The sequence below is a fragment of the Yarrowia lipolytica genome, chromosome 1C (assembly GCF_001761485.1).
Source record: "Yarrowia lipolytica chromosome 1C, complete sequence".
Classification (NCBI taxonomy): domain Eukaryota; kingdom Fungi; phylum Ascomycota; class Dipodascomycetes; order Dipodascales; genus Yarrowia; species Yarrowia lipolytica.
The window spans coordinates 1260981-1275033 of NC_090772.1; the positions used below are offsets into that span (position 1 = coordinate 1260981).

The following is a 14053-nucleotide window of genomic DNA, read 5'->3' on the forward strand; positions in this document are numbered from 1 at the left end:
TTTGCTCGTGTACTCCTATGACTAGTTCGACATCGACATGGCGTTTCTATATCAACTACACAGGGTATCCAAGACAGTCCTTCTTGAAGAGATGGAAAGGCACGGTTCTGTGGGTTCCGTGTTCGGCAGAAATGGCGTCGATCTTGGCGAGATCTTGGGCAGAAATTTCCACTTTGACAGCATTGGAAACTACTCGCAGACTGTTGGCCGTCTTGGGGATCACAGATCGGCCCTGGCAAATGTGCCAGTTGATGAGAATGGAGGCAGTGGAGGTGTTGTATTTCTCAGCGAGCTCGACAATGGTGGGGTTCTCGTGCAGATTGATGACTCCCTGACCAGATCCCAAGGGAGAATAGGCCGTGATCTGGATGCCCTGCTTGAGGTTGGCTTCAATCTGGTCCTTCTGGGGCAGCAGAGGGTGGTTTTCAAACTGGTTGACAGCCGGAATGACAGAAGCGTGTTCCAGAAGCCGCTCCAGGTAGACGGACGAGACGTTGGACACGCCAATGGACTTGACTCGGCCAGTCTTCTGCTCGGTCTCCAGCTGCTTGTAGAAGGAGATCCAATCATCGCCCTCGGTGATGTCGATTTCGCCATCTTCTCGCTTGGGCAGGAAGGAGTAGTCGTCGTTGGGGTCGCCATTGAGAGCAACGGGCCAGTGGACCAGAAGAAGGTCGATGTAGTCAGTCTTGAGGAGAGCAAGAGACTTGTCCACACTCTGGGGAACTCGGTCGTGGTAGGTGGGCCACACCTTGGTGGTGATCCAGAGGTCGGACCGGGCGACGATACCATCGGAAATGGCCCGCTCAACCGCATTGCCAACGGCCTCTTCGGTTCGGTAGATGAAGGCAGTGTCAATGTGTCTGTAGCCAGCCTTGATGGCGTCGTACACAACCTGCTCGCAGGCGTCATTTTGGAAGGTGCCGAGACCCAGAGCAGGCATGGCCCGGCCGTCGTTGAGGGTGATTGTGGAGGTAGTGAGCGACATGGAAACGGGTTTGAACCTGACGGGGAGATGAAGACGATAGCTCGTCTAGCACCGGTACCGGTAGCTATATAGCCACTGGCGAGCGGATGCAGTACCATGCCGACACATGGCCGGCTAGTTTAGTGCCCAACATGTGGTGGATGTGAATCAGGGAGAAGATAGAGAGACGGTAACAATGCACAAGCACTTGGTAATACCATTGAGACATGGCACAAGATTGTAGTTGTATGATACCGAATCCATGCAAGAATCAATGGCTGCGTTGAAACTTCATCAATCGCAACACCCACTTGTCTGTGAGCCAACCATAGCTACTACAGCGTGGCATTGTTTTAGTGTCGGTCTAGCGTCGCTCCAAACGACCGGGGCGCTAACGGAGTCGAGGAGACTCGCGTATGATTCGTTGGCCGGGAATTATTGGAGCGGAGACCGTGGAGGTGACTGTGGAGGCGACTGTCGGGGCGACTGTCGGGGCGACTGTGGAGGTGACTGTGGAGAAGAGAGTCATCGGATACCATGGAGGATGGTGTGATCTGATTGTGGTTTCCTTGACGAGAGCAGTAATGTATTCCCCCATCATCCTACCATCTTGACGAGACTATCGAAAGATCTCACCAAGCCATCTCACCCATAGGCCGACTGAGTGACAGAGCCCTCTCATGTTTGGAGAGAAGACTAAGTACAACACTTGGCTAAAGTCATACGCCTCGTAAAATACTAGATCAGTGTCAACTAAACGAGTACTAGATAAACTAACTAAGAGTCAATAACACTTCACTTACGGACACACATGATACTCTACAATCTCACTACACTCACAAATTTCTAACTCAGAAGTTTTTGACTACTAATTTTTAACAAACTGGGGTTGCACTAGGTACAAGCAGCTTATTTCTTGGCAGCCTTCTGGGCAGCCTTGGTGACCTTTCCACCAGCCTTGTCGGACTTCTCGACGGACTTGATGACACCGACAGCAACGGTCTGTCGCATGTCTCGGACGGCGAATCGACCAAGAGGGGGGTACTCAGTGAAGGCCTCAACACACATGGGCTTGGAGGGGACCATCTTGACAATGGCGGCATCACCAGACTTGATGAACTTGGGGGAGTCCTCCATCTTCTTACCGGTTCGTCGGTCGATCTTCTCGATCAGGGTGTCGAACTTGCAGGCAATGTGGGCAGTGTGGCAATCAAGAACGGGAGCGTAACCAGCACCGATCTGACCGGGGTGGTTAAGAACAATGACCTGAGCGTTGAAAGAGTCGCAGCCATTAGGGGGGTCGTTCTTGGAGTCACCGGCAACGTTACCTCGTCGGATATCCTTGACGGAAACGTTCTTGACGTTGAAGCCAACGTTGTCACCGGGGAAACCTCCGTCGGGGAGGATCTCGTGGTGCATCTCGACAGACTTGACCTCAGTGGTCACGTTGGCGGGAGCGAAGGTAACAACCATACCGGCCTTGATAACACCGGTCTCGACTCGGCCAACGGGCACTGTGCCGATACCACCGATCTTGTAGACATCCTGGAGAGGAAGTCGGAGGGGCTTGTCGGAGGGTCGCACGGGGGGCTCAATGGCGTCAATGGCCTCAAGGAGGGTCTTACCCTTGACCTCACCGGCCTTGGTCTCCTTGGTCCAGCCCTTGTACCAGTCACAGTTGGTGGAGGCCTCAATCATGTTGTCACCGTTCCATCCGGAAATAGGGACAAAGGGGACAGACTTAGGGTTGTAACCAACCTTCTTGACGAAGTTGGCGGTCTCCTTGCAGATCTCGTTGTATCGATCCTGAGACCACTTGACGGAGTCCATCTTGTTGATGGCAACAATCAGCTGCTTGACACCGAGGGTGAAAGCGAGCAGAGCGTGCTCTCGGGTCTGACCGTCCTTGGAGATACCAGCCTCGAACTCACCAACACCACCAGCAATGATGAGGATGGCACAGTCGGCCTGGGAGGTACCGGTGATCATGTTCTTGATGAAATCTCGGTGACCGGGAGCATCAATAACGGTGACGTAGTACTTAGGGGTCTGGAACTTCCAGAGAGCAATATCAATGGTGATACCTCGCTCTCGCTCAGCCTTAAGCTTGTCAAGAACCCAAGCGTACTTGAAAGAACCCTTTCCAAGCTCGTCGGCCTCCTTCTCGAACTTCTCGATGGTTCGCTTATCGATACCACCGCACTTGTAGATAAGGTGACCAGTGGTGGTGGACTTACCGGCATCGACGTGACCGATGACAACGAGGTTAACGTGAGTCTTTTCCTTTCCCTGCGGTTAGTACTGCAAAAAGTGCTGGTCGGATGACGTGGCGTCTTGTGTCGATGGGAATGGGACCACACCCGGCCGTGTGCTCAAAGCCCGTGGCAATTGCTGCTGCCTCTGAAACTCACCATTTTGAATGATTCTTATACTCAGAAGGAAATGCTTAACGATTTCGGGTGTGAGTTGACAAGGAGAGAGAGAAAAGAAGAGGAAAGGTAATTCGGGGACGGTGGTCTTTTATACCCTTGGCTAAAGTCCCAACCACAAAGCAAAAAAATTTTCAGTAGTCTATTTTGCGTCCGGCATGGGTTACCCGGATGGCCAGACAAAGAAACTAGTACAAAGTCTGAACAAGCGTAGATTCCAGACTGCAGTACCCTACGCCCTTAACGGCAAGTGTGGGAACCGGGGGAGGTTTGATATGTGGGGTGAAGGGGGCTCTCGCCGGGGTTGGGCCCGCTACTGGGTCAATTTGGGGTCAATTGGGGCAATTGGGGCTGTTTTTTGGGACACAAATACGCCGCCAACCCGGTCTCTGGTCGACTTCCAGACGCCCTCACCAGCCCCTCCTTTGCAGCCTCTTTGCCAAAGTTTATTTTGAAAATTCGCACGGTTTTAATTTGGCAAGTTGGGACATATGATCTGGTGGAAAAGGGTGGAAGTGACGGGGTTCTGTGGGAGGTAGACGGTTGTGGGTGGCGGATTGCGGCCGGCTATCGGTCTGGCTGGGGTGCAATTGTGAAAATACCGTTTATATCCGCCGACAGCCGTTGTAAGATCGCCCCTCGCTCCACTCTACGGCTCACCATACGGGCTCCATCTCTGCCTCTTTGCTGCACACACGAGAGAAGGAGGAGGTGGATCGAGCGACTACGGGCAGGGTAACCTGCAATGAGAGTGACGTGGTATTACGGTGTAGTGTGGGAGCGAAACGCAAAGCCAAGCCGGCCAGCAGACTGGGTAGCAGAAACGTGGAGTTGGATCGGTCGTAGTGATTGGTGTCTGGGGGGTGTTACGGTGGCACGGTACGGGTGCGATACGAGCAACAATCCCCAATTGCAGTCGTATTGTTTTGCAATATAGATGGTTACTGTGGGGAATGTTTTTACAAGACTACTTGTAGAGACTTTTTACAGATTTTTGCACAGATTTTTTTTATCACAGATTTTGTTTTTTGGCACAGATTTTCCCACCGCTGCACTGTAAATGTGCCTGTCGTCAAAGGTAAACTTTTTCCTGCGATAAGAGCAAAAGTCAGTAGTCAAGAGGAAGGTTGGATGGACGGGCCCTGTCGAGAGGTGAAGAGCGGGCTTTATGTGGATTTTATGGTACCAAAATTCTCGTCCTGTTGAGGCGAGTCAGAAGATGTGTTTTTTTTGGCCGATCGGACCGCTACTTGTCCAGTTGGGTCCGCTCTTGCTCTCTGGCTGGGCTGATCTAAACGACCTAAATTTGGCTCATTTGACCACCGCACACCAACCAACTCACGATAGAATCTAAAAGTGGACACCAGAGACGCTGCAAGCAGGAAAAGAGGCGAAGAGAGGCGAATCGGCTTTCAGACATTGGGGTTGATCCGATTGCTTTCGTTGTGTTGGCGTGACCATCGTGCTACAAAGTATGGTGATGTAACTATAGATACCGTACATCCGTACGATGCAGTACGGACAACCGTTATGAGTGCAACGTAACACCCCCGCCAGTCTCTCACGGGTTGCTACTTGTCTCATCTGACCCCAAAAAGCCATGTGACCCCAAAAGCCATCCGACTGTTTTTCTGTTCATCTCATCTCACAACCCGTATCCGCTTAGCCGTTGTTGATATTTTTTCACCATGCCGGAGATGCTGCACCAATACATACAGGACGATAGGCTCTGTTTCTGTCATAATTGCCTGAGTGATGCGCAACTGAAGAGCTGTAGGGACGTGTGATCATGTGGCTGTGTGATCACGTGATCGGACGATCGTATGACCCAGTGATCATGTGACCGTGACCACTGACCTTGATAGTGGGCTATTAATGGTGGTTTCGTCGAGCTTGATGGAGCTTCGTGGTCCATCTGAATTGGTGCCTGAAACACAGTGGACTCCCGACAAAGGTGGACTCTCGTAAAACCACTCTGTAGCTCTCGTCATCCATGTCGTAACGACTCCATCGATGACCTTCCATTCGCTTCTGCTCAACCACCGCTTGTACAATTGTTGACCTCATGGGTACCTCCACTATTGAACCTACTTTACTTATCGCCTACTTGGGCTTGCAGCAATGCCTACGGAAAGGTCTATGCAGAAAAAAAATGGTCTATTTTGGGCAGTGGTCGCAACTATCGGCTGTCCGGGGTCGTCTGCCGTCGTCCGGGGGTCTGTTTGGTACCTTCGGAAATCCTTTTTGGTGACTCATTTGCCGCATCTCCGCCGCCCATAATTCTGGACCAACGCTGGGGTCTTAGATCAGACTTTGGACAAGTTTCAGTCTTTCGTGGGTAACTAGTTCGGCGGATTTTGGTCGTACAAGCACGCCGTTGGCACCGTGAGAATGCCCTCGCTCGTGCGAACACGCTGGTGTCGTCCGTTTTCCTCTGTCTTGTCTCCTTCTCATTCTACGCCGAGTTCCACCTAACCCCGCCTCCCGAGAGATCGAACCTTCTATCCGCCCCACCCAACCCAGAAAACAGGCTGTGGGTGAGTCGACATTGCGTCTTTTGCCTCCATCTCAGCCCCATCCTCTGACTCACCGTCGTATTTCCAGCACCAGGGGCTAGGGTAGATGGTGGACCTTTCGGGTTAGGGCAACAATTGAGTTGGATGCAAGGTTTAGTTTGCACGTGGCAAATTAGATTATGAAAAAAAAAAAAATGGTTGCGGCGATATGCATCATATTGTAACGGCAAAGTGGGCCTCGTATAGAGGCACGGAGAAGGTTCATGTTGTTGAATCATGGACGAAACGTGGTAAATATCAATTCAGGAGATGGAGCAGTTACACACTAGCAGACCCCGCAACAAGAAAAGTGTCTCACATTGTAGATGCTGCAGCGATGAGTTGTCTACTAGTGCTGTCTGATTCGTCCTCAGCAAGTACCTTGTCCTGGAGTCCATCTCTCTCGGGTTCAACCCCGCCGGTTCGATTCCCACAAAACACATAGTCCATTTGCCGACGACAGAGACATAACACCATGTTCGAATCGTGAGGTTCATCGTTCGCGTCTTGACAGAGTGTGTCCAACCAATGTATAGGTCAATCACAGATGTCTAGACCAATCCCAGATGTCTAGACCAATCCCCGACGTCTAGATCAATCCCCGATGTCTAGATCAGTCTACAGTAGGTCAGCCTACATCAGCCTAGTCCGTGACGAGTACAAGTGCTGCAAGTACAGTAGGTGCAGTACCTCCGAGGATTATCTCAAGGGATAGTCAGGTACCGAAGTCGCTATCGGCTTTCCATTGACAACGCCCTGGTTCTTCTCGTGCTGTCACACACCAAACACTGGATACAGAACACCTATATTGACATTTTGATTAATCCTTCGATACTGAAATTGCCACTCAATGGACTTGTCTTTGCTGCGTTTCCTCGTTCTCAGTAATATCTGCAACTGTCTCATAGCTACGATGGAGCTGGGTGGTTCTCCAGATGCTACATGTCCACCATTCATGACAAAGCTCGAGACTACATCCTAATGATGTCAATATCAGAGGTACAGTACTTGCAGCAGAGAATGGCAAAGTCTCCACAATCACGAACCTGCTGGTGGAGTGGGGTACGGAGGTACAAGTACTTGTACTGTCTCTATCCTTCAATCGAACTAATGTGGAGATTGCAATCAGGAAAACGTGGAGGTTCAGTGACGTTGATGGAGGTAGTGACCATACAGCAATGTCACATTGCTGTAGACTTCTGGTTCTCACCCTACCAGTGACAGAGACGCACACAGGCAATGAAGCCCAGCTACCAAGTGAGAGCATTGACGAACCCAGACTGAAAGCTACGAGGTCCCGCCACGGCACAGCACAGTATCGCATCAAAGATTCCACTCGCTGCTGACATGGCGGACAGGCACCCAGTCACCAATCAGTCAGCGCTGAGACCGAGAGTCTCCGTCTCCAACCTAGCAAGATCGACGAGTTGGAAAAGTGTCTTCAAACAGAGAGCCGATTGCAATACCTCAACTATCTGGTACCTTTAACAGGCACAGATCAACCCCAATGCCATGCCGAATACAATCTATCTCTCAACTCATGGTTTCGTCTTTCATCACATTTAATCACATCTCTGATTAAGTCCTTTTCTACATACAGCACATACCGTTCAGCACAAACCGTTCAGTACATAGATGTACTGGCAGTCGTACCCAACTCGTACTCGTCCTTGGGTCTTTCCCTAACCACGCCAAAATGGTCAATACTAGCCCAAATGGCTCGAGAAAACAACCAAACTGCTCAGAATATCGCTCAAAATCCTCCCAAACCAAAATCTCCCCAGACTGCACCTCCAGAGCCTCCCCCGAACCCACTCCAGCTCCCCGCCCACCTCCCAGAAATCAAACTTAATTTTCTCCAACATGTCAAACGTCGACCAACAACGACCGATACAACGACACCCACAAAGACGAAATCGAGTGCACCGCCTAGGAGGACATAGACCACGTGACCGACCGCAAACTGAATAGCTCACGTGACTCCAACAGCCGATCGCAGCCCAGCCCAGCCGAACGCCGAATAACCCAGACGCCAACCGCAGCTCACGGCGCACAAGAGCCGACTTTCGGACGCCAAGCCTTAAGCGAAATTAACACTTGTACGGCGAATCGTTGACAGCGGAAAGACCGTGACAAACCCCGTCAAGCAGATCGGATCGGAAGTGGCACAAACGGATCAGCGACACAAACGAATCAGCGACACTGAATAGCGTTCAAGCGTTCGTTACACAGACACCCAGCCCCAATTGCGACCCAGTTGCTTTGGACGATACATTTTGACATCAGTGCAGCTCAAGCTACAGTTCTGAGACCAACAACGACAATCTCAGTTTCAGTTCTGCAATCTCAGTTTCATCTCACAATCTCATCTGACATTCTACGTCTTGATTGACTCATTTTGAAGTGGTAGGTCCCAGATCAAGCTAACGAACGTACTACGCGAATCCAGCCAGAGTTCATTCTCACCACAGACCAAGGCCCAATCAACAGTCCAGGTGCTGTTCAACAGCTAGAAAGTCAGAAGCCCAACCGACAGCTGTTCTTCGCGTCTCGTCTAATCTACAACTACGCCATCAATTAATCAACAGCTGGACACTCAGCCAACGACTTTGCAATGATCTGCACCACAACTTCCCCCAAAACCGGCAACTTTTTCGACCTGTCGCCGCTGCTGCACCATGATTGGTCTGTTCCCGGCCTAGACTACGGCTTCAACTTCAGCATAAGTTTCTGTGGCCCTCTGACGTCTTCAGACACACAATACACCGATCTCGAAACCGACCACGAGGCCCAAAACTCGGCCAGCGCTAGCTACACAGACTCAGTGACCGGCCAGACGTACTCACTCGGCAAATCTGACACACATCCGTTTTTCCGCGGCCGAGAACTCGTTCTGGAGTACCACGGAGGCAGTTTCTGCAGAGACCCAGCGGGGAAAATGACCGAGCTGCGCAAAAGCGCCTTGGTCAGCTTCAAATGCGACCACGAAATGACCCACCACGTCATGTCTCCAACGCTGGTGGGCCAATTATCCGACTGTGCGTATTTCTTTGAGGTCAAGACCCCCCATGCGTGCGCAGTGTCTAACCAGGAACAGAGCATGCAACCCGTGACGATTTTCGTCTTCATTGTTGTTGTGGCAACCATTGTGGGACTCGTTAGTAGCCAGCTGGGCAAGGGAGGAAAGTTGCAGTTTGATGGAGGGCGACTTGGAGAGAGAGTTAAGAGAGTGGTTCTCTTGTTGTGGGTGGTGGTCCTCAGAATCGTCATGGCTCCCTTTAGAGTCGTCAAGAGTCGCAGACTGCCGTTGTAGAGTAGATGTATAGGATGGAATAGAATATGCTAACATTTGAAGGACCAATCGGAGTGTTGCTGAGAATGTACTCGTAGATACTATGACATGTGCATGTTTAGGCAGACAACTTCCAGGTACAAGTGAATGAAGTTGGAAATCGTTAATTTGAGACTGAATGACGAAAGTGGATATCATCTTCCGACCTCTCCGTTAGCCTTATAGGCCTGTCATATGGATGAAGACTTTCAGTCTAGAAACAACTGCGGAACGCCGCTACATTCTCATTATTAAAGCTATTGCGGCCGGGAAATGAACAACGTCACCAGAAGGATAATTTAATCAGCTTATGGTTGTTGTATTACCTCTAGAAGTAGCCCCTAGCGCTCTACTTGACATACTGTCATCCTAACATAGCTAGCACTAGATAGGACACTACTTGTAGCTCCAGGCCCAGTCCTGTTATTGAACATTGTAGTTATCATTTAAATGTAATATTCCAGCTTTACCGTATTACCAGTTGTGTTTTATCACACTAGTGCTAGTACAAGAAGGCACCAGTCCTGGAATTATTCTGGATCAGAGAGTTGCCGATCACAAGCGAAACAATGAAGATAAACAGACAAAAATAGTACTAAAAGAATCCCCCTTTTCAGGAGAAACCGAATATACACTCCTATCTGCAAAATATACCGTACACAACGTTTTATGACTATTGCCTCATGCACTTGTCTAACATCATCAATATCAACATCTACCGTACAGCACCTGTAGTGACGTAATTACATGTAAAGAAACAAATAAAACCAAGATTTTATAGCCGAAACAATCTTCTTTTACTCACCTCCAACTCCTTCAATAAAAAATGCCAATCCACACACCTCCAATACAGTCGACTTCTCACTACGAGTTAGTGCCAGACTCAAGACATCAAAACATCTGTCCATAAATAGATATCGACAAAAGCACTTGGTCATCTGATAATAATCACCTCAATTGACTACCCCATGTCATTTTATCAAACCCGGACCATACAAAATCTTGTACAATTGGTCCATCATATTCCCACCATCATGCACAACCATACAACCACGTGAACCATGCCTGCACACCGCAAATGACCAACTTCCCCCAATTATTACGCTCCAAAAGGCTCAATTGCAATTGACTCAGATCTACCCCAAACTCCCCGTCGGTCACGTGACCATCTTCCCAGAAACCCTGGGTGTTTACATGTCCCAAATCGGGTCCAAGAGACTCCGACTGCGGGGAGAAAGGCGGTCCGGATCAACAAAGCAAGGTTGCTCCGTTTGCTTACGGGATCGGAGGAGACAGATCACGTGATACACACATACATACACACACACACACACACACGATAGATGCACGTCACGTACACGTGTCACGCGTGGGTTTGGGGGGGGCGCGTTTTACGCGATGTCCAGAGTTGCCCAGCAACGCCTAAGTTAGATGGGGGTTAGTCATGCTCGATGAGGAGAGGTCACGTGAGGCTGAGATTTTGACAGAAGGTTGCTATGGTAATGCTGAGTCATTCAAGCTAGTTTCAGCAACTGTATCGGGTCTCTATCGTCGTAGAGACGTTGTTGCATTCTTCAAAGGGCGTTTTTTTAGTGTGGGACTGTTTAGGTTACATTGGTTATTTTGAGGTGGAGGTGAAAAGGGGATTATTCGATGACTAAGCAACATATAAATGTGGAAAAATGCGAGAGATACGAATCTCGATTTTACCTAATTTTTCGATATTTCCGCAATTTTCGGCAATTTTGTGCCGCTCTTTTGAGCTGCCCACTTGTTCCACAGCGTTACTATGGCAACGGCCCTCACATGACGGAGAGCTTTAAGGTTGACCGATTATGGAAAATCAAAACAATAGTAGAGGTTGCACTCTCCGTCTATACCACAACTCTCTCATAACCGACCAGTTACCCAAACCGCGGCTCTTACACAAAGACACTTGCACAGAAGCGATACCGAAGCAGGTTGCCATTCACAGAGATTTGTTTCGGCTCTTTTGCAGGTTTTTTTCAGGTTTTTTGCAGGTTTTTTGCAGGTTTTTTGCAGGCTTTTTTGCAGGCTTTTTTCGACATCTTTTGACTCCCCCATTGAGTGTCACTAGCCGTCTATTTCACCATAGGGTAGAGGATTGTTACAGACGAAAGCGAGCAGCGACATTCGATATATACGGCAGTGCGATTACCGTCTTTATAACACTTTCTTAGGGACATTTGCATCCAGCAGTGCAAGTAGCAGTATCACCGACACACACTACAAGTACCACATCCACTGAGATCAACACAGACATCTCATCACACAATGGCCCTCATGCAACCACTGGCTAACGAGTTTGAAATGAAGGAGCCAGTCCTCAAGAAGCGTCGCATTGGAGCGACCCAGATGGAACCGCAACTGACGATTGTGGAGGAAAACAACCACTCCGGAGCACCATCGTCACAGACCCAGAATGGAGGCGCCGTAGCCTCATACCCCGACCATGTGACCAACCAGGTGATCTCGTCGCTCACCTGCCCCCCAAACCTGCAGGTGGCCCATGACTACGCCAACCACAAGACCCCGTCGTTCGAGGTGCAGGCGTACGCCAAGTTGGCTGGCCAGAACTGGACGTATTTTGTGCAGAAGCTGCACGTGATCATCGGCCGGTCTTCGGAGCAGCAGGAGGTGGATATTGATCTGGGCCCGGCCAAGGTGGTCTCCCGGAAACACGCCTCCATCGAATACAACTCCGAGGCCCAACAGTGGCAGCTGTGGGTTCGGGGACGAAACGGAGTCAAGGTGGACCGCGTGGTGTACAAGGAGGGACACGTGGCCCTACGCTCGGGCTCCGTCGTTGATATTGGCGGCGTGCAGATGATGTTTGTGCTGCCTGGTCAAAAGGTGGAACTCAGCGGAGTGTGGGTCGAGGAGGCAGAGCAGCAGCAGCAACAGCAGCAGGGCCATGTGGCAGATACGTCTTCCAACCACATGACTTCTTTGCCTCATCCTCAGATGACTCCTACACACCACCAGATTGGTCATATGAACTCGCTCACCGACATCTCTGACATTTCCATGGCGTCGCATATGTCCATGGACGACTTCAACCACAGCTTCACATCACTGGCGGACCGGGTGTCTCCCTCGCGCGGCAAGTCCGTCTTCTCTGTGTATAGTGGGGTTGACCATGGGGGCCACCATAGCCCCCATGTTGCACACGCTCAGCCACAGCAGCCACAACAAGCACCGCACTTACAGACGCAGTTGCCACAGCAACAGCAACAGCAACCGCTACCCCTTCCTTCAGGCAACATGACGTCCTCGTCGTATCCCCGTGGTGTGGCGTTGATCTCGCGGCCGCAGATCCGCAACCACACCAACCACTACACCGACTATGATCTATCTCTGGACGACGCAAAAGACATTAAGCCGCCGTACTCGTATGCGACGATGATCACCAAGGCAATTCTGTCCGGCGAAGAGCACATGATGACATTGGCAGAGATCTACGAGTGGATCAGCAAACACTACTCGTTTTACCGGCACTCGCGCACCGGGTGGCAGAACTCGATCCGGCACAACCTGTCGCTCAACAAGGCGTTTGTAAAGGTGCCGAGACGGAGCGACGAGCCTGGCAAGGGTATGAAGTGGCAAGTGACCCCCGAGCATAAGGAGGAGTTCCTGCGCAAGAGCAAGGGCGGCGAGCTGGTGAAGAAGCGGCCTGCAGGGACTCTTACGCTGCAGAGAACCGGAGGGGCTAGCGGAGGACATGTCGGGGGAGTTACAGGGGGCAGCATGTCAACGTTTGTGGTTGCGCCTCCTCCTCCCGGTGGCGAGCAGATTTGTCTTGGCACCGGTCCGGTCATACCGCAGCAGTCGGCACAGCCTAGCCTTGGAGGACTGGCAGGTGGCTCTGGACGAGAGGGCCGGGGCAGCATCGACGGCGCGACTCCTAATTTGGCTCACCCAAACTCGAGCCAGAGTCAGAATAGTTCTGCCAACAGCCAGGGTGCCAGCAATAGCAACAGCTCCAGTAACCATGGAGGATCTAGCAACAACTCCGAACAGCCTTCTGAGCAGTCGTCTGGTTCCAACAACCCCTTGTCGACTCCTCGCAAGGACCAGTTTGGCGGTGTTGGCTTTGAAGACTTTGCATTCACTCCCAGCCCACGGTACAAGGAGACGTTCACTCCTGATCGTCTGAGCAACATTTCTGCTAGCAGAAGTACCGTGAACATGGGTGTGGCGGCCACCAAGACGGAGTCTGGCACTGGCACGACTCCCTCGGTGGCTGGAGCAACGACTCTGCCCACCACGAGCGCCACTCCTGCTCCTGCGGCTCCCAATCTGTCACTGGCGCCTCCTTCTGCCCAGCAGCAGCTTCCATCGTCATTCATGCCTGCTTCTTCTCCGGCGCCGTTCTGGCGCTTCATGCAGCTCAGCAGCACGCCTGTTCGGGGAGGTGAGGGCTTTAGCCCAGTCAAGTACTCTCCCTCGCGTGAAGGAGGGTCTGGGGCTCGAGGGGGCGATGCAGACGGGCTTGGCGATCTGCAGAACATTGATTTGACCCGGGGGTTCAAGAACTGGCAAGACAGTCCAGCCAAGGTGGCCAAGTAGCCCCGCGTGGGGCTCTGTGCATGTAATTAAGTAACTAACGTGATTTATATTGATACTGATGGCCTCTGACATGGCACTGCAAGTACGTTGTAGACAGTGGGTAGTATTATAGCTCTTTCGAAGGTGTAGCTGTTAGCATTGCTACAGTGTGCCTTTTCCGAGACTGAGTGGTTAGTTCTCC

At 51.0% G+C, this 14053-nt stretch overlaps 6 protein-coding genes across 6 annotated transcripts; 3 read left to right on the forward strand and 3 right to left on the reverse strand.

Annotated features, from left to right (window-relative positions):
• Positions 1–55: 55 nt before the first annotated feature.
• Positions 56–988, reverse strand: YALI1_C12619g (uncharacterized protein; the record flags this gene model as incomplete). The annotated part of the gene is made up of 1 exon (XM_501627.3): positions 56–988. One exon carries the CDS (start codon positions 986–988, stop codon positions 56–58), a length of 933 nt encoding a protein of 310 aa, XP_501627.1.
• Positions 989–1876: 888 nt separating this feature from the next.
• On the reverse strand, positions 1877–3381 carry YALI1_C12642g (translation elongation factor EF-1 alpha; the record flags this gene model as incomplete). Its single annotated transcript, XM_501628.3, has 2 exons — positions 1877–3256; positions 3379–3381. The coding sequence occupies 2 exons, from the start codon at positions 3379–3381 to the stop codon at positions 1877–1879; spliced, it is 1383 nt and encodes a 460-aa protein (XP_501628.3).
• Positions 3382–6798: 3417 nt separating this feature from the next.
• YALI1_C12682g (uncharacterized protein) lies at positions 6799–7275 on the reverse strand (the record flags this gene model as incomplete). Its single annotated transcript, XM_068282260.1, has 1 exon — positions 6799–7275. The coding sequence occupies one exon, from the start codon at positions 7273–7275 to the stop codon at positions 6799–6801; it is 477 nt and encodes a 158-aa protein (XP_068138361.1).
• Positions 7276–7647: 372 nt separating this feature from the next.
• Positions 7648–8532, forward strand: YALI1_C12686g (uncharacterized protein; the record flags this gene model as incomplete). Its single annotated transcript, XM_068282261.1, has 4 exons — positions 7648–7650; positions 7885–8062; positions 8162–8332; positions 8375–8532. 4 exons carry the CDS (start codon positions 7648–7650, stop codon positions 8530–8532), a joined length of 510 nt encoding a protein of 169 aa, XP_068138362.1.
• A 33-nt stretch (positions 8533–8565) lies between these two features.
• Positions 8566–9264, forward strand: YALI1_C12695g (uncharacterized protein; the record flags this gene model as incomplete). Its single annotated transcript, XM_501629.2, has 1 exon — positions 8566–9264. One exon carries the CDS (start codon positions 8566–8568, stop codon positions 9262–9264), a length of 699 nt encoding a protein of 232 aa, XP_501629.1.
• A 2313-nt stretch (positions 9265–11577) lies between these two features.
• On the forward strand, positions 11578–13872 carry YALI1_C12725g (uncharacterized protein; the record flags this gene model as incomplete). Its single annotated transcript, XM_501630.1, has 1 exon — positions 11578–13872. One exon carries the CDS (start codon positions 11578–11580, stop codon positions 13870–13872), a length of 2295 nt encoding a protein of 764 aa, XP_501630.1.
• Positions 13873–14053: the final 181 nt, after the last annotated feature.